This window comes from Molothrus ater, chromosome 24 (assembly GCF_012460135.2).
Source record: "Molothrus ater isolate BHLD 08-10-18 breed brown headed cowbird chromosome 24, BPBGC_Mater_1.1, whole genome shotgun sequence".
NCBI classification, from domain to species: Eukaryota; Metazoa; Chordata; class Aves; order Passeriformes; family Icteridae; genus Molothrus; species Molothrus ater.
Window position 1 is genome coordinate 1,468,630 of NC_050501.2, and position 17,963 is coordinate 1,486,592.

General features: G+C 56.2%; 1 protein-coding gene across 1 annotated transcript; it reads left to right on the forward strand.

Moving 5' to 3' along the window:
- The first annotated feature begins 13 nt into the window (after nucleotides 1–13).
- On the forward strand, nucleotides 14–16,774 carry SERINC2 (serine incorporator 2). Its single transcript, XM_036397241.2, has 10 exons — nucleotides 14–104; nucleotides 8,038–8,199; nucleotides 9,448–9,635; nucleotides 10,606–10,685; nucleotides 11,573–11,710; nucleotides 12,195–12,364; nucleotides 12,802–12,892; nucleotides 12,981–13,116; nucleotides 14,526–14,735; nucleotides 15,464–16,774. The coding sequence occupies exons 1-10, from the start codon at nucleotides 66–68 to the stop codon at nucleotides 15,600–15,602; spliced, it is 1,353 nt and encodes a 450-aa protein (XP_036253134.1). The 5' UTR covers nucleotides 14–65; the 3' UTR covers nucleotides 15,603–16,774.
- The last annotated feature ends 1,189 nt before the right edge of the window (nucleotides 16,775–17,963 follow it).

Below are 17,963 nucleotides of genomic sequence, written 5' to 3' on the forward strand. Positions count from 1 at the left end.
GAGCCAGAGCGGCGGCGGCAGCGGAGGGGACCGGGAGCGGGACCGGGAGCGGCGGCAGCACCACCATGGGGGCCTGTCTCGGGGTCTGCTCCCTGCTCAGCTGCGTGAGTGCCCGCCCGGAGCGGGGGGAGCGCTGGCGGTGCCGCAGCGGCGGGCGCGGCCCAGGGCGGGCGAGGAGCGTCCAGGGACACCCCGGGGGCTGAGGGACACCCCGGGGATGTGCCCCGCCACACCCGGGCGCGGAGGGGTCCCAGGGATGCCGGGAGGGTGATGCAGGGTACCCATGGGGGATGCACCCCTGTGTACGCAGGGGATTTGGGGGATCCCCGGCAGGAGCCACCCCTGGGTATGGGGGGACCCCCGGGGGATGCTCCCTGCCCTGTGTAACCGGGGGGATGCAGGGGACCCTCGGGGGATGCTGCCCTGTGTACCAGGTGGATGTGGGGCACACCCGGGGTTACACCCCTGGATGTGGGGGGGTTCAGGGGGTGCATCCCTCGGTGCCTGGGGAGGTGTGGGGGATTCTCAGGGCAGGGGGTCCTACTGCAGCCGGGGTATCCATGGGAGACACAGAGAGCTCACTCCAGAAAGCTCTGGGGCCCACGGTGAGGGGAATGGGGAGGGAATGAGGTGGGTGGTGCACCCCAGGGCACCTGGGGGAGGTGGGAAGCCACAGCAGCCATGTCCTGCTGGCCCTGGAGGAGTGGGGGTGTCCTGGCCCCACCCTGCAATGAGAGGCTGGGGGTCCTGCCTGGCTCCTCTACTGAGCCCCAAAGTGGGGATGGAGGAAGAGAAGGAGCTGGGACAGGGGTGCAGGGGGCTGTGTTTGGGGTGCCATGGCCCAGGGCAGGTGCAGGGCAACTGATTTGGGGTGGCATGGCCCAGGGTGTGTGATTTGGGGTGCCATGGCCCAGGGCAGGATCACAGTGTGTGATTTGGGGTGCCATGGCCCAGGACAGGCACAGGTGAGTGTGATTTGGGGTGCCATGGCCCAGGGCAGGAGCACAGTGTGTGATTTGGGGTGCCATGGCCCAGGGCAGGCACAGGTGAGTGTGATTTGGGGTGCCATGGCCCAGGGCAGGAGCACAGTGTGTGATTTGGGGTGCCATGGCCCAGGGCAGGCTCAGGGCAGGTGATTTGGGGTGCCATGGCCCAGGGCAGGAGCACAGTGTGTGATTTGGGGTGCCATGGCCCAGGACAGGATCACAGTGTGTGATTTGGGGTGCCATGGCCCAGGACAGGCACAGGTGAGTGTGATTTGGGGTGCCATGGCCCAGGGCAGGAGCACAGTGTGTGATTTGGGGTGCCATGGCCCAGGACAGGCACAGGTGAGTGTGATTTGGGGTGCCATGGCCCAGGGCAGGCTCAGGGCAGGTGATTTGGGGTGCCATGGCCCAGGGCAGGAGCACAGTGTGTGATTTGGGGTGCCATGGCCCAGGGCAGGCTCAGGGCAGGTGATTTGGGGTGCCATGGCCCAAGGCAGGCTCAGGTGAGTGTTCAGGGTGCTGTGCCCTGTGATGTCAGTCTGTGCTTGGGGTGACGCAGGCACCTGCCCACAGCAGCACTTCCTGCCCTGGCACTGCCTCACCTGTGGGCACAGAGCCAGGGCAGGGCTGTGGAACAGCCTGGGAGCTGCTGGCCTGGAAACCTGGGAATGGGACCTGTTTTGTAACTTTCCCCCGGAGTGCTGGAGGTTTAACGAACAGGATGTTTGGAAATGAGGGGTGGGGTGGTCTGCAAGGCCCCCCCTCTGTAACACATTCCTGTACTTCTCCTTATGGAGAATTGGGGAAGCAGCGAGTTACCCCAGTGCAGGCCTGTGGAGGTTTCTATATGAATTCTGGATTATTTCCCCCAAAAAACTGTTGTGGCTCAGACTGTGGTAACAGTAGAGTCATTGTATAGGTTTAATTTTCCTTTTCCTTCCTGTGGAAGTCGTTGATGCAGGGGCTGGTTTTGTACAGGTCTGAGCTGAAGAACAACACTGAAAAAAACCCCAAACTGAATGAAACATTCCCCCTAGTCTGTGTAATTATTAAAAATAATTACTTTTAAGAAGCTTTTGCTTAATTTTGTTGTTCCTTCCAGTGGGCCTGGTTGGTGGGGTTGTTCTAGCACCGGTCTGAAGAGCCAAAACACTGAAAAAAACCCAAACCAAACTGAACAACCCCCTTAGTCCTTTTTTTTTTTTTTTGTTATTTTTAACAAGAACATCCTGACTAACTCCTTCTGCTCTGCCTGCATCCCTTGAGTCACAGCACCACGAGATTGCCAAGCCTTCCTTCAGTGCTTTCCCATACAAGCTGCTCCTGAGTGAAACCTTGAATCACAAAAGGAGAACTTCTCTGTCCCTGCCTCCTGTGGTCCTCCAGGCTTTGCCCATGGCTGCCATGAGCAGTGTGGTCATTCTGAGCTGCTTTTCTGGGTGACAGGCTTGGGGTTACCAGCTGAAGGCTGCCCCAGCCAGAGCAAAGCCTGGAGGCTTGGCCAGTCCTTAGACACCCCCTGGGGACACTCAACCTGGTGGCACCAATCCAAGGCCACCTGCCAGGCAGGAAGGCCACCAGCTCCCCAGGCTGTGGGGATGGGGTGGGATGGTGCCGATTAACCTGGGGATGGGGTGGGATGGTGCTGATTACCCTGGGGATGGGGTGGGATGGTGCTGATTAACCTGCTGCTCGTTAGTTTGGCAGCAGACAAACACCGGCTGCTCAGCATCGCTTTGGGTTGACTCACTCTGGGTGTACCTGGGACTGCTGGGGTGAAGGCAGCTGGAGGTGTGGTGGTGGGGTGGTGTAGATGGGATGGTGTACCTGGGGTGGTATAGTTGGGTTGTGGTGGGGATGGTGTAACTGGGATGGTGTAGTTGGGTTGTAGTGGGTGGTATAGTTGGGGTGATGTTATTGGGGTGGTGTAACTGGGGTGATGCAGGGGTGGTGTAACTGGGATGGTGTAGTTGGGGTGATTTTATTGGGATGGTGTAGTTGGGGTGGGGTAGAAGTTGGGTTGTAGTGGGGTGGTATAGTTGGTGTGGTGTAACTGGAGTGATGTTATTGGGGTGGTGTAATTGGGATGGTGTAGTTGGGTTGGTGTTGTTGGGGTGGTGCTGTGGGTCAGTGCTGTTGGGGTGATGTTGGGTGGATGTTTTTGGGGTGATGTTTTTGGGGTGATGTTGTTGGGCTGGTGTAGTTTGGTTGGTGTGGTTGGGCTGCTGTTGATGGGGGTGATGTAACTGGGGTGGTGTAGTTGGCTTGGTGGTGTAGGGGTGTTGTTGGGTGGGTGTTTTTGAGTTGGTACTGGGGTGACATAGTGGGGCTGGTGTTCTTGGGTTGGTGGTGTTGGGGTGAGAGTGTGGGGTGATAGAGTTGGGCTGATGTTGGCTGGGTGTTTTTAGGTTGATGTTGGGTTGGTGGAGTTTGGTTGTGTTGGGCTGGTGTTGGTGTAGTTGGGCTGTTGTTGGGGTGGTGTAGTTGGGTTGGTGGTGTGGCTGGGTGGTTTGGGGTGATGTTGGGTGGGTATGTTTGAGTTGCTATTGCTGGGGTGGTGTAGCTGGGTTGGTGTTGGGTTGGAGTTGGGCTGTTGTTGCAATGATGTAACTGGGGTGGTGTAGTGTGGTTGGTGGTGTGGGTCAGCATCGTTGGGGTGATGTTGGGTGGGTGTTTTTGAGTTGCAGTTGTTGGGGTGATGCTGGGCTGGTGTAGGTTGGTTGGTGTAGTTGGGCTGCTGTTGTTGGGGTGGTGGGGTTGGGTGGGTGTTTTTGGGTTGATGTTGGGCTGGTGGAGTTTGTGGGATGTGTTGGGCTGTTGTTGGGGTGGTGTAGTTGGGTTGGTGGTGTGGTTGGGTGGTTTGGGGCGATGTTGGGTGGGTATGTTTGAGTTGGTATTGCTGGGGTGGTGTAGTGGGGTTGGTGTTGGGCTGGAGTTGTTGGGCTGATGTTGGGCTGGTGTAGTTGGGCTGTTGTTGGGAGGATGTCATTGGGGTGGTGTAGTGTGGCTGGTAGTGTGGGTCAGCGTTGTTGGGCTGATGTTGGGTGGCTGTTTTTGGGTTGCTGTTGTTGGTTGTTGTTTGGTCAGTTGTGTTGGGCTGGTGTTGGTGTAGTTGGGCTGTGGTTGGGGCGGTGTTGGGCAGGTGTAGTTGGGTTGCTGTAGTTGATCTGATGTTGGTGTGGTTGGGCTGTTGTGGTGGTGGAGTTGGGATGATGTAATTGTGCTGGTGGTGTAGGTTGGTGTTATTAGTGTGGTGTTAGGTGGGTGGGTTTGGATTGGTGTTGAGGTGGTGGTGTTGGGCTGGTGGGTTTGGGGTGATGTTGCTGGATGATATTTTTGGGATGGTGGTGTTGGATTGGTGTAGTTTGATCAGTTGTGTTGGGCTGGTGTTGCTGTAGTTGGGCTGGTAGAGTTTGGGTGCTGTTGGGGTGAAATTGTTGGGGTGCTGTTTTTGGGGTGCTGTTGCTGGGTGCTGTTGCTATATGGGTGTATTTGGGGTGCTGTTGCTGTATGGGTGCATTTGGGATGCTGTTTGTGGGTGCTGTTGCTGTATGGGTGTATTTAGGGTGCTGGTTTTGAGGTGCTGTTGCTGTGTGGGTGTATTTGGGGCACAGTTTTTGGGGTGCTGTTGCTGTCTGGGTGTATTTGTGGTGCTGTCTCTGTATGGGTGTATTTGGGGTGCTGTTGCCGTGTGGGTGCATTTGGGGTGCTGTTGCTGTATGGATGTATTTGTGGTGCTGTTTCTGTATGGGTGTATTTGTGGTGCTGTTGCTGTCTGGGTGTATTTGTGGTGCTGTTTCTGTATGGGTGTATTTGGGTGCTGTTGCTGTCTGGGTGTATTTGTGGTGCTGTTTCTGTATGGGAGTATTTGGGGTGCGGTTTTTGGGGTGCTGTTTCTGTATGGGTGTATTTGGGTGCTGTTTCTGTATGGGTGTATTTGTGGTGCTGTTGCTGTGTGGGTGTACTTGGGGCGCAGTTTTTGGGGTGCTGTTTCTGTATGGGTGTATTTGGGGTGCAGTTTTTGTGGTGCTGTTGCTGTATGGGTGTATTTGGGGCGCAGTTTTTGTGGTGCTGTTGCTGTGTGGGTGTATTTGGGGCGCAGTTTTTGGGGTGCTGTTGCTGTCTGGGTGTATTTGGGGCACGGTTTTTGGGGTGCTGTTGCTGTCTGGGTGTATTTGGGGCTCATGTGTCCCTTGTCCCCATGCTCTCTCCATGCTGTCCTGCCCTGGGCAGGAGGGGTGATAGCAGCCCTGACATGCCAGCCCCACTGAGGTGAGCTGCACTCAAGGAGGAAGTCGCCGGTGAAACCGGAGAGTTTAATCATCCACCAGCAGCTGAAAACCAACACTTCCTCATTAACCCCCGCTCTCCTGCTGCTGCAGCCACTTCCCTCGCTGGCTTTTTCCATCCTGCTCTTTGTCTCTTCACCGTGTTCACATTTTGGGGCAGCTTTAAAAATCTTTGGAAGGAGAATCGGAGTGCCCAGCACTGCTGGGAGTGTGTTCCTTGCTGCTAACCATTGTTTTTAAAAGAAAAAGACTGGAATCAAGAGTGCCTGGGCAGCTGGAGGGGTCAGTGTGGGGCACAAAGGGTTCCTCAGCTTCACTGCAAAGGAGCTTTGAGGGAATGATCCTGAAAGGAATCCACAGGATTCCCGTGTGACAGAGCAGAGCAGTGGGATGGAGATGCTGTATCCTGTTACCTCAGCGGCTGCAAGACCTGTGAAACCTGAAACACAACCAGGGAGTTTGGCTATGTGAGAGTCATCCTGCAAAACAAACATCCAGGGATGCTGCAGGCTCCCAAAACCCTTGTGATTGTTGGAGAGAATCCAGAGGAGCCCACGGAGCTGCTGCAGGGCTGGAGCCCCTCTGGAGCCAGGCTGGGAGAGCTGGGGGTGCTCCCCTGGAGAAGAGAAGGCTCCAGGGAGAGCTCAGAGCCCTTGCAGGGCCTGCAGGGGCTCCAGGAGAGCTGCAGAGGGACTGGGGCCAAGGATGGAGGGACAGGAGGCAGGGAATGGCTGCCAGTGGCAGAGGGCAGGGCTGGATGGGATCTTGGGAATTGGGAATTGTTCCCTGGCAGGGTGGGCAGGGGCTGGGCTGGAATTGCCAGAGCAGCTGTGGCTGCCCCTGGAGCCCTGGCAGTGCCCAAGGCCAGGCTGGACATTGGGGCTGGCAGCACCTGGCACAGTGGGAGGTGGCCCTGGGCTGCAATGAGCTGGCATTGAAGATCCCTTCCCACCCAAACCACTCTGGCATTCCCATTCCTCAATCCAGGATGGAAACCAGCAGCAAAAACCATTGCAGCAAATGGAGAAAGGAAAGGAAAGAATGATTTCCTGGATGGTTCCAGGTGCCCCCAGTGCCATTTGCCACAGGGGGTTTGTAGCCTGGCAAGGCCTGGTTGGAGAGGTTTGGGCTCTGCCAGGGTGCCCAGAGCAGCTGTGGCTGCCCCTGGAGCCCTGGCAGTGCCCAAGGCCAGGCTGGGCATTGGGGCTGGCAGCACCTGGCACAGTGGGAGGTGGCCCTGCCATGGCAGGGGTGGGATGGGATGGTCTGAACCCCCAAATCCACACCTTCCTAAGCAGCACCAAACCTCCTGATTTTCCTGTCAGGATCTGCTGATTCTGGGACTGGTGCTTTTTGTTTCAGTTAGCACTGAATGAGGAGGAGCTGGGGGTGTGGATGGAGCACTCAGGGGCTTTGCTGCATCAGATGATGCAGTAATTCTGCATTTAAAGGGATTTTTGTTGTTGCTCTGCATTTCTTTTTTAATTTGAAGGGAAATACAGTAACGCTGGTGCATTTTAATGCACTCTGGTGCACGTGGTGCATTTAATGAGGCTGAAGTGAAGCAGTCTCTAATTGAAAGCCATTTTCCCATGCTTCCAAGTTGAAAACATGATGTGATGCCTCTGAGCAGCTCCTGGAGGGGCAGGGTGAGAGTTCCCATGGGATACCTCGGGTCTCACACCCACCCCAGCTCCTGTGGGTACCATCAACTCAACACAGATGTTCATGGGGCAGGGATGTGGGGCTGGCATGAGATAAGAGGAACAAGTCAAGAAGGAGTGGATTTTTCACAAATAATGGTGTCCTTATGCTTAAAAAATATTGAAAGCCACCTTTGGTGATTTGGGGGCATCAAAGTGGTCACTTGTGCTGAGGGAGCCACACACAGCAGCTCCACATCAGGTTTTGTTTTTTGCCATGTCCTTTTTTTATGCTGATTCCAACAATGAGAAATGTAGATTCGAGTCAATACCGAGCCATCTTTAATTAACACCAAGCGCAGGCCCTGATTTGGAAGCACGTGGCCATAATAAACACACAACTCGTGCACATCCCTCAACAGAGGAGAGAGCAGAGCCCTTCCCCTGCCTGCTCTGCTGAAGTCCAGGAGAGGAGGAGCTGTTCCAAGGTTTATCCTGCACTGTCCCTGCACAGCAAACTCCCACCAATGTTTTGGTATCAGTGAGTTTGGGTTTCCTCAGCCAGGATTTCCCTGCTCCGGGACAGCAATGGGAGTCTCTGGAATGGGGTGCACCTGGCAGCACTGCCTGTGCTGGATTTGGGGTGCCAGGGGACTCTTGGGGATGCTGTGCCTCAGTTTCCCCACCTGTCAAGTGGCCTTTGCAGACGGGAAGGATGGCAGGATGAGTTGCTTCCCCCATGGTGCTGATACCAATATCACCCATCCTGGATTTGACTGAAAGGGCAGCCTGAAATTGTCTTGGAAACCTCATTTTTATACAAAAAGGAGGCTCCTGCAGGGCAGGGCTTGCTTTGACCATGTCCTTGCATGGAGCAAAAAACATGGGGGTATCTCCAGACTCTGGATGTCATTTTCCATTGGCTGTTCCTGCAGCTCTTTTGATTTTCAGCAACATTTTGGGGAATTTGGTGCCATTTCCATGAGGTCCTGTGCGCTGTGGGTTGTGGTGTGAGTAGCTCCAGGCAGCAGTGTGGATTCCTAGGCTGATCTCCTTAAGGATCAAACTGGGCACGTATTTTGGGGCAAGTTTCTCCCCTCATCACTGCTCTCCTTGCAGGTGTCGTGTCTCTGTGGCTCTGCCCCCTGCCTGCTCTGTGGCTGCTGCCCCTCGGCCAAGAACTCCACCATCTCCCGCCTCCTCTTCACCTTCTTCCTCTTCCTCGGCACCCTCGTGTCCATCATCATGATAATCCCGGGCGTGGAGAAGGAGTTGCACAAGGTAAAGAACTCCTGGAGGTCGCTGGGAAGAAACGACCTAGCTTGTGGTGGGGACTTGGGGCTGAGTCAAAAAGGTGAATTTTTGGGTCATGATGTGCTTTTGTTCCTCTTTTTTCTGAGCATCTCACTGGGAGCAGGCATTATCAGCCCTTGTTTTCCATGGAGAGGAAAACGCAGTGGGATCATTTAATGCAATTTTTAGTTTTCCCAGATGTCTCCCAGGAAAGTTTCCTACATCCCGTTTTTGGGGTTCATCTGGTGACTTGGGGGATGCACGTTGGGGTTCAACTTTTTTTTGGGGGGGGTTCAGCTGATGACTTGGGGTTCCACTGATGCACGTTATGGAGGAGGGACTTCAGGTGGAGGAGCAGAGCTCTGCCAGCTGAGTTGGGCTGCAGGGACGAGCTGGTTCATGCCAGCTTTCCACTGACCGGCTGGGTGGCTTTATCTGTGTCACCTCAGGCAAGCGGCATTGGAGCAGTCATGGTCTGGCCCATCCTTGGTGGCACCAGGGCTCGTGGTGGGTGTGGAATCACAGAATGGTTTGGGTTGAAAGGAACTCAAAGCCCTTCCACCCCCTGCCATGGGCAGGGACACCTTCCACTGTCCCAGGCTGCTCCAAGCCCTGTCCTAGCATAGATATTTTTGCCCCTGACGAAGGGAGAAATGATGAGGAGGACTCCATCTTATCAGAAGGCTAATTAATTATTTTACTATATTATTCTATACTATATTACATCTATATTACATTACATCTAAACTGAATCTGCCAAGCACTCAACTCTGCACACAACTGCCCAAAATGTCATGACTGTCAGCTGACAGTCCCCACACACACACCTGGATCCAGTGGGGGGTCAGTGAATCACAGCACTCACAGCAGAATCCAATCACCAATTCCCTTCAGGTAAATAATCTTCCACAATGCATTCCACTTGTGAACAACACAGGAGCAGTCAGTGAGATAAGAATTGCTTTTCCTTTCTCTGAGGTTCAGAGAATGTGAAACCCAGAAATATCTTTGGGAAGAATTGTGCTTTGCTTTTCTCTGTGAGGAGAAATGTGGCTACACTGTCCAACCTGGCCTGGGACACTTCCAGAGGTCCAGGGGCAGCCACAGCTGAGGCCGCTTCACAGTGGAGAAGCTGATCTTTAATCCAACCAGTAGATCTCCAATCCAGACCTTCCCACAACACCACTTCCCACAGGACGTGCTGAGGTGATGCTCACGCTCCCATCCCTGTTTCAGCTCCCTGGTTTCTGTGAAGGCAGTGGCTCGGTGCTGGGGGTGCAGACCAAGGTGGACTGCAGCAGCTTCCTGGGCCACAAGGCCGTGTATCGCATGGGCTTCGCCATGGCCGCCTTCTTCTGCCTCTTTGCCGTGCTCATGGTGTGCGTGCGCAGCAGCAAGGACCCGCGGGCCGCCCTGCAGAACGGGTGAGTGCGGGAGGACACCAAAGGATAGCGCTTGTATCTGAGTATTGTCTTGGTTTGGAGAGACAGGAGTCTGCTGAGGAAGGCAGGAGCCTCCCCTGAAATGGAGAATGCAAACCCTCCCCACCCCTCTGAATTGCTATAAATTTTAAATTAAGGGGTTCTCAGGCAAAAATATGGGAGCAGGAAATAACAGTTCTTTAATAGGGAAGGAAAAAAAAGGATAAAATAAAGAATGCAGTGAACTAAAGCAACAGTGCCAGAGTCAGAACCCAGCCTGACACCCTGTGGGTCAGGCTGGTGGCAGCAGAACCATTGGAATTGTGGCTCAGCCCTCCTGCAGTGCCAGGGCTGGTTCTGCTGGAGCAGGGATCCTGGAGAAAGGTGCAGTCTCTGCCTCTGCAGATCCAGGGCAAGAGGCAGCTGCTATTCCTCTGGGCAATCCAGTGCAGAAGCCGTGCTGGTGTTCCAGAATCTCCAGATTCTATCCGGGTAGGAATGCTTGGCTCCTCCCCCTGGGCTCCCATCTGCCAATGGGATGCTGTAGTTCTTATCAGCCATGCAGGGACATTCCATAGCTGTTATCAGCAGGTGTGTCCCTGGAGGGAGGAGTGATTGTGGTCACTCAGAGAGATAAGGCAATCTGCCCACTTGACAAAAGATAATCTGCCATACAGATGGTAATAGAAAACATCCTGCATTGCAATCTGGAACAAGTATAAAACCTCAGTCTCCTTACTTTCAAAGGATAATAGGAATCCAATGGTTTTAGGAGCCACTCATCTTGGTGCAAATCCAAGTGAAAGTAATGGACCTCTCACTAGTCCTAAACACATTCATACTCGTAACCCTAGCAAGCCTCTCCATCCCCATCCTATTTCCACTTCTATCCAACAGCCTGGGGTGGGGACAGGCAGGACCCCCATCCCTGTCCCTGCCATGTGCACACTGTGCCTCCTCTCTCTTCCCACAGCTTCTGGTTCTTCAAGTTCCTGGTGCTGGTGGGGATCACAGTGGGCGCCTTCTACATCCCCGACGGTGCCTTCACCTCAGGTGAGGAGCTGCCCGTGCCCTCCTGGGCACTGACGCTGTCTGGGGGCTGTGTACAAATCACAAACGGGGCGGGGCTGCTGTGAATGTGCCTTGAGCTGTTTTATTTTCCAGCATCAGTCTCATTACATGATTATGACAATGGGAATATGCCAGCAGCTCACATCTCAGGCAGCAGATCAAGAATTTAATGTTACAACTCACTTTATAAGTTTTTTGACCAATCATACAAAGCAAAAGCACATTGACAGTAGTTCTATCCAACCACTATAAGCACAGGTACCTTTGGTTAAAGCAATGCTTGCTTATTTCGAATACAATACCTGCTTGTGAGCCTTAAAACACAATGCACAGAACTCCATTATTAAGCTTCAACATTGCTAATATCTTGCTAGATAAACTTTTCTGTAGCTTAGAGAGTTATTCTAGACAAGCATTAATACACAGACCATTGTTCTATTTGTCCTTGCTTTTCTACAGTTTATATAATTTTCTGCTGACCTCTCATGGCTGCTGCTTAGCTCTAATCACAGTTCTGCTGTCTCTGAGGCTGCCTTTTGCAGCTTTCCCAAAACCCTGTAATTTTGTGGATTCCCACAATTCCCCCTCTCTGTTCACCTAAGAAGAAACTTTCATAATTGTGTCATTTATTACTTGCGTTTCGTAGCTTTACTATAATATTTCTGCTTTTTACCTGCTTAAAACCTTTTCTTGCTTGCACTAAGCATTGCTATATTACAACACAAGCAATTTAATGCTGTGAAAGTCTAGTCAGTTGAAAGGGCATAAATTACACCTGACAATAGTTACAACTCATTGTTTGAAAAAGTCTTGTCGATTCTAAGGTCTTAATTCAAAACCTTCTTCCATGGTTTTCTCCTCCCCTCAAGTCTGGTTTTACTTCGGTGTGGTCGGCTCCTTCCTGTTCATCCTCATCCAGCTGGTGCTGCTCATCGACCTGGCGCACTCCTGGAGCCAGCGGTGGCTGCACAACGCGGAGCAGGGCAGTGCCAAGGGCTGGTACGCAGGTGGGTCTGCTGGGCACCCGTGCCCTGGGGCTCAGATCATCCCAGGGCTGGGCTGGGGGCTCTGCTCTGTGACCGTGTTCACAGGGATCTTGGATGAGGGAAGAGATGAGGATCTGACTCCATGTTTCAGAAGGCTGATTTATTATTTTATGATATATATTATATTAAAACTATACTAAAAGAATAGGAGAAAAGATTTCATCAGAAGGCTGGCTAAGAAAAGAAAAAGAAAGAAACAATGATAACAAAGGTTTGTGGCTCGGACTCTCTGTCTCAGCCAGCTGACTGTGATTGGCCATTAATCAGAAACAACCACATGAGCCAATCCCAGATGTACCTGTTGCATTCCACAGCAGCAGATAACCATTGGGTACATTTTGTTCCTGAGGCCTCTCAGCTTCTCAGGAGGAAAAATCCTGAGGAAAGGATTTTCCATAAAAGGTGTCTGTGACACTGCTCCAGCCTCTTTGGTGTCCTCCCCCAGCCCTCTGCACCGTCACCTTCATCTTCTACGCCGCCTCCATCGCGGCCATTGTGCTGCTCTACGTCTACTACACCAAGCCCGAGGGCTGCACAGAGGGCAAGGCCTTCATCAGCATCAACCTCATCCTCTGCCTCATTGTCTCGATCGTGTCCATCCTGCCCAAGATCCAGGTGAGGCCGTGGGGAGCACTGGGTCACCCTGGGGTACAGGAGCACCCAGGGCTGTGTCACTCCAGGGTACAGGAGCACCAAGGGGGCTGGGGCTGTGTCACCTCGAGGTACAGGAGCACCCAGGGCTGTGTCACTCCAGGGTACAGGAGCACGCCACAGCTGGGACTGTGTCACCCAGGGTACAGGAGCACTCAGGGCTGTGTCACCCTGGGGTACAGGAGCACCAAGGGGGCTGGGGCTGTGTCACCCAGGATACAGGAGCAGCTGGGGCTGAGTCACTCCAGGGTACAGGAGCACCCCACAGCTGGGACTGTGTCACCCGGGGTACAGGAGCACCAATGGGGCTGGGGCTGTGTCACCCTGGGGTGCAGGAGCAGCTGGGGCTGTGTCACCCCGGGGTACAGGAGCACCCCCAGCACCCACTGTTGTGTTTGCAGGAGGCTCAGCCACACTCGGGGCTGCTGCAGGCATCCCTCATCACCCTCTACACCATCTACATCACCTGGGCCGCCCTGGCCAACGTGCCGAGTAAGCCAGACCCGCCTGGGCTTTGGGGAGGGATGGCTGGGGCAGGAGCACTCACTGCAGTGGGCTCTGTCCCTCTGTGTCCCCCCAGGCCAGCGCTGTAACCCCACGCTGCTGCTGAGGAACAGCACTGGCTCAGCCACGGCCACCGAGCCCCTGACAACCTGGTGGGACGCCCCGAGCATCGTGGGGCTGGTGATCTTCATCCTCTGCACCCTCTTCATCAGGTGAGCACTTGGTGTGTGTCCCTGGGGACTGCCCTGTCCCCTGGGCGCGTGCAGCCGCAGGGCCACAGCCTGCAGGACACACGGCCAAGGGCTGGGCAGGGCTGGCAGGGCCACAGGCAGCCCGGCCTTTGTGCCCTGGGCTCGGGCAGCGCCTCTGGAGGCCCCACAGGAGGAACTTTCCTGGCAGGGGCTGCACTTTGCTTCTCCCTCGGCCTCCCTGGGGAGGCTGGCAGGGGCTGCAGGTTTATGGCTTTTGTCCTTGCTGCCCCTCACATCCCCCTGGCCCACAAACAGCCCCAGCCCCTAGCCAGAGCCATGGGAGGGGTCTCTGGAGGGGAGGTGACACCTTGGCCCGGGGGTTTTGTCACCAAAGGCTCTTTGTCCAGCCATCCCTGTCCCCAGGGACACAGGCCTGACCACAGTCACAGTTTTAGGGTTTTTCCAGAGCCCCAAAGGGCTCTGCCTGTCCTGGGGATGGCCCCAAGGACAGAACCCCTGCCATGGGGTGGCCTTATCAGAGCAGATCACTGGGTGCCACCCCTCAACCTGCAGGCAGAGCTTTGCCTGTCCAGCCCAGGACACCTCTCACCCTCTGTAGCAGGGACTCGCTGCTGCCTCGTGTTCCCCAGTGCCCAGCAGCACCCCCAGGGCCTTTCCTGGAGTGCCCCCCATTCCACACTAGAGCCTGGGGCTGTTATACCCAGGGGCAAAACCTCGCCCTTCATTCTCTTTGTTGATCTGGAGGTTCCAGTCAGCCTTCAGTGCCCAAAGGAGCTCTGAGCGAGCTGGAGAGAGGCTTTTGTGATGGTGTTCACAGGGGTCCCAGGATGAGGGAAGAGACGAGGATCTGACTCCATGTTTCAGAAGGCTGATTTATTATTTTATGATATATATTATACTAAAACTATACTAAAAGAATAGAAGAAAGGATTTCATCAGAAGGCCAGCTAAGGATAGAATAGCCAAGAATGATAACAAAGCTTTGTGTCTTGGACAGAGAGTCTGAGCCAGCTGGGCTGTGATTGGCCATTAATTAGAAACAACCACATGAGCCAATCCCAGATGCACCTGTTGCATTCCACAGCAGCAGATAACCATTGGGTACATTTTGTTCCTGAGGCCTCTCAGCTTCTCAGGAGGAAAACTCCTAAGGAAAGGATTTTCCATAAAAGATGTCTGCGACAGGCTTTGGACCAGGGTGACAGAGATTTTGGGGTTCTCCACAACCTGCCTACCCCAAACTGCCCTGCCCATACCCAAAGGGGCTCCAGGAGAGCTGCAGAGCTGGCTAAGGGCCACAGGCAGAGTTTTTAGGGTTTCCCCACAGCCTCCACCCCCCAAACTGCCCCGGGCACAGCGGCCCCGCCATGGGGGCAGTGGTGCTGACCCCGCTGCCGCTGTGCCCGCAGCCTGCGCTGCTCGGACCACCCGCAGGTGAACAAGCTGATGCTGACGGAGGAGAGCGGGGCCGGGGCCGGGCCGGGCGCGGCGGAGGAGGGCGGAGCGCACCGCGCCTACGACAACGAGCAGGACGGCGTCTCCTACAACTACAGCTTCTTCCACCTCTGCCTCCTCCTCGCCGCCCTCTACATCATGATGACCCTCACCAACTGGTACAGGTGAGAGCTGCCGTGGGCACCCAGGGCTGTCCCTGTTCCTGCAGGTCCCCTCCTCGCGGGGTGCCGTGTGCTGGGCACTGCTGAGGTGTGTGAGGCTGCTGGACGTGCTCCCTTAGCGGCATTAATTATTATTAGGGTTGTGTTGTGCCTGGGCCTGCCAGCGTCCTCTGCTGCAGCCCGGGATCCCTTGGGAGGAGGGGGAGCAGGGACCGAGGCCGCAGTGCTGGGGTCACACCCGGGGTGGCCACAGCAGTGGGGTCACTTGGGGTGGCTGCAGTGGTGGGGTTGTACCTGGGCTGGCTGCAGCATTGGGGTCACACCCGGGGTGGCTGAAGCAGTGGGGTCACACCCTGGGATGGCTCCAGTGTTGGGGTCACATCCAGGGCTGGCTGCAGCATTGGGGTCACATCCAGGGCTGGCTGCAGCATTGGGGTCACACCTGGGGTGGCCACAACACTGGGGTCACACCCTGGGATGGCTCCAGTGTTGGGGTCACACCCCGGGGTGGCTGAAGCAGTGGGGTCACACCCAGAGGTGGCCAGAGAAGTGGGGTCACTTGGGGTGGCTGCAGTCGTGGGGTCACACCCTGGGATGGCTCCAGTGTTGGGGTCACACCCTGGGGTGGCAGTGGCCACGGGGCACCCCGGTGTTCCCTGGGGGGACCCGTCCCTCCGGGGCACCGTCAGGGTGTCACAGCAGTGGGTGCCACCCTCCTGTGGCTGTTTCAGGCCGGACGAGAGGCTGCAGGCGCTGAGCAGCCCCTGGACAGCCGTGTGGGTGAAGATCTGCTCCAGCTGGGCCGGGCTCCTGCTCTACCTCTGGACCTTGGTGGCTCCGCTGCTGCTGCCGGACCGGGACTTCAGCTGAGGTGGCCCTGGCCGTGCTGCTGCCATCGTGGCTCTGTCCCTCGAGGCTGGGGACAGCCCCAGCTCTGCCTCAGCCTCCGCTCTGCACGCTGGAGCTGCTGTGCTGGGTTGTGCCTTCTTGCAGCTCTTTAGTTTTAATTTGAAAAGGATGAAGTGCCAAGCAGAGAAAATTAAGGGCTGAGAGATACCTGAGGGTGGTTTTAAAGCTCTCATCATCTCCGAGTTTGTGTAGTGCCTTGGGCAGTGCCTCCAGACCCTCTCTGCCCAGCAGACACCACTGCCTTGCCTTGGGAGGGTTTGGTTCTCCCCAGCTGCCGGTGCCCCGTCAGGGATGGGTCCCTGTTGGTGCCTTTTGGGGTCTCTGGGGTCTGGCGGGGTCCCAGGACCCAGGCCCTGGCCGGTGTTGTGTCCCCAAAGAGCCTGGAGGGAAACTCCAGGGGGACTCGTGGCTGGGGGCAGAGGTCCTGCTGTGCCAGCCTCGGTGGTGGCCCCAGCTGCCCGGGGCTGTCCCAGCAGGAGCACAGCTCAGTGTCACAGCTCCCTGTCACAGCTCAGTGTCACAGCTCAGTGTCACAGCTCCCTGTCCTCTCTGGGTCACAGCTCAGTGTCACCACTCCCTGTCCCCTGTGGAGCACAGCTCAGTGTCACAGTTCCCTGTCACAGCTCAGTGTCACAGCTCAGTGTCACAGCTCCCTGTCCTCTCTGGGTCACAGCTCAGTGTCACCACTCCCTGTCCCCTGTGGAGCACAGCTCAGTGTCACAGCTCCCTGAGCTCTGTGGGGCACAGCTCAGTGTCACCACTCCCTGTCCCCTGTGGAGCACAGCTCAGTGTCACAGCTCCCTGTCCCCTGTGGAGCACAGCTCAGTGTCACAGCTCCCTGTTCTCTGCAGGGCACAGCTCAGTGTCACAGTTCCCTGTCCCCTGTGGAGCACAGCTCAGTGTCACAGCTCCCTGTCCTCTCGGGGTCACAGCTCAGTGTCACAGCTCCCTGTCCCCTGTGGAGCACAGCTCAGTGTCACAGCTCCTGTCCTCTGTGGGGCACAGCTCAGTGTCACAGCTCAGTGTCACAGCTCCCTGTCCCCTGTGGGGCACAGCTCAGGGTCCCACAGGCCTGGCCCCAGCTCTTTGCCTCGTTAGTCAAGTCTCATTTGGAATAAACACGGTTTATTTGGGTTTGGCTGTTTGGAGTCTTTCCTGGTGGGTGGGTGACTGGAAGGAGGAGGGAGTGGGGTGTTTTAAACTGACCCGACAGCAGGGTGGGGGCACAGCTGGCAGGGCTGGCATCGCTTTGGGAGCCCTGGACCCCCCTGCCAGCCTGTGACACCCCGAGAGCCGTGGTGGTGGTGAGCAAAGGGGGAGCACAAGGCGGGGTGCAGACCATGCCGGGGCTGGGCACAGGGGATGGGGCGAGCTCCGTGCGGGGCACTCACAGTGCTGGGGCACAGAGCAGGGGCTGGCCCTGGCAGGAGGTGCGGGCACTGGTGCAGGTGGGAGCTGCCCTCGGAGCCGCGGGGCCGGGCACTGCCCGCTGCCCACCGTGCAGCCCGTCCTGGGGCGCCCCAATCTCATTCTGGTTCCCGTTCCCAGTCCCATTCCCGTTCCTAGTCCCATTCCCGTTCCTAGTCCCATTCCCGTTCCCATTCCCGTTCCCAGTCCCATTCCCGTTCCCATTCCCGTTCCCGTGCGGGGCGGCTCCAGCCGCGCGATGGCGCTGCGAGCCCGCGGAGCGACAGCGGCACCGAGCGGCACCCAGGGACCCCATCCTGCTCCCTGCGACTCCATCCTACAACCAGGGACCCCATCTGGCACCCAGGGACCTCATCCTGCTCCCTGTGATCCCATCCTGCTCCCTGTGATCCCATCCTGCGTCCAGTGACCCCCAGTCTGCACCAAATTACTCCCAGTCTGCACCCAATGACCCCATCCTGCACTCAGGGACTCCCAGTCTGCACCCAGTAATCCCATCCTGCACCCAGGGACCCCATCCTGCTCCTTGTGATCCCATCCTGCACCCAGTGATCCCATCCAGAACCCAGGGACCCCATCCTGCTCCCTGTAACCCTCACCCTACCCTCTGCACCTTTCACCCTGCACCCCTGTGTCCCCCTGCACCCTTCACCCTACACCCCTGTGTCCCTACACCCAACACCCTTCACCCTACACCCTGTACCCATGTGTCCCTACACCCTGCACCCTACACCCCTGTGTCCCCTCACCCTGCACCCTACACCCTGTACCCATGTGTCCCTGCACCCTGTGTCCCTGCAGGGAAGGTTCTGGCAGGGATGGCATTGCCAGATTTATTTCCCCATCACGCCTCCCTCCACCATTTCTTTCCAGGACAATGTTCTTTGCCCCCTG

Excerpts from the sequence above, each read along its gene's own strand:
- SERINC2 (XM_036397241.2), top strand. The coding sequence starts at position 66 with ATGGGGGCCTGTCTCGGGGTCTGCTCCCTGCTCAGCTGC. Across the intron at positions 105-8,037 it reads TCTGCTCCCTGCTCAGCTGC|GTGTCGTGTCTCTGTGGCTC; the intron begins GTGAGTGCCCGC and ends CTCTCCTTGCAG. Across the intron at positions 12,893-12,980 it reads CGCCCTGGCCAACGTGCCGA|GCCAGCGCTGTAACCCCACG; the intron begins GTAAGCCAGACC and ends GTGTCCCCCCAG.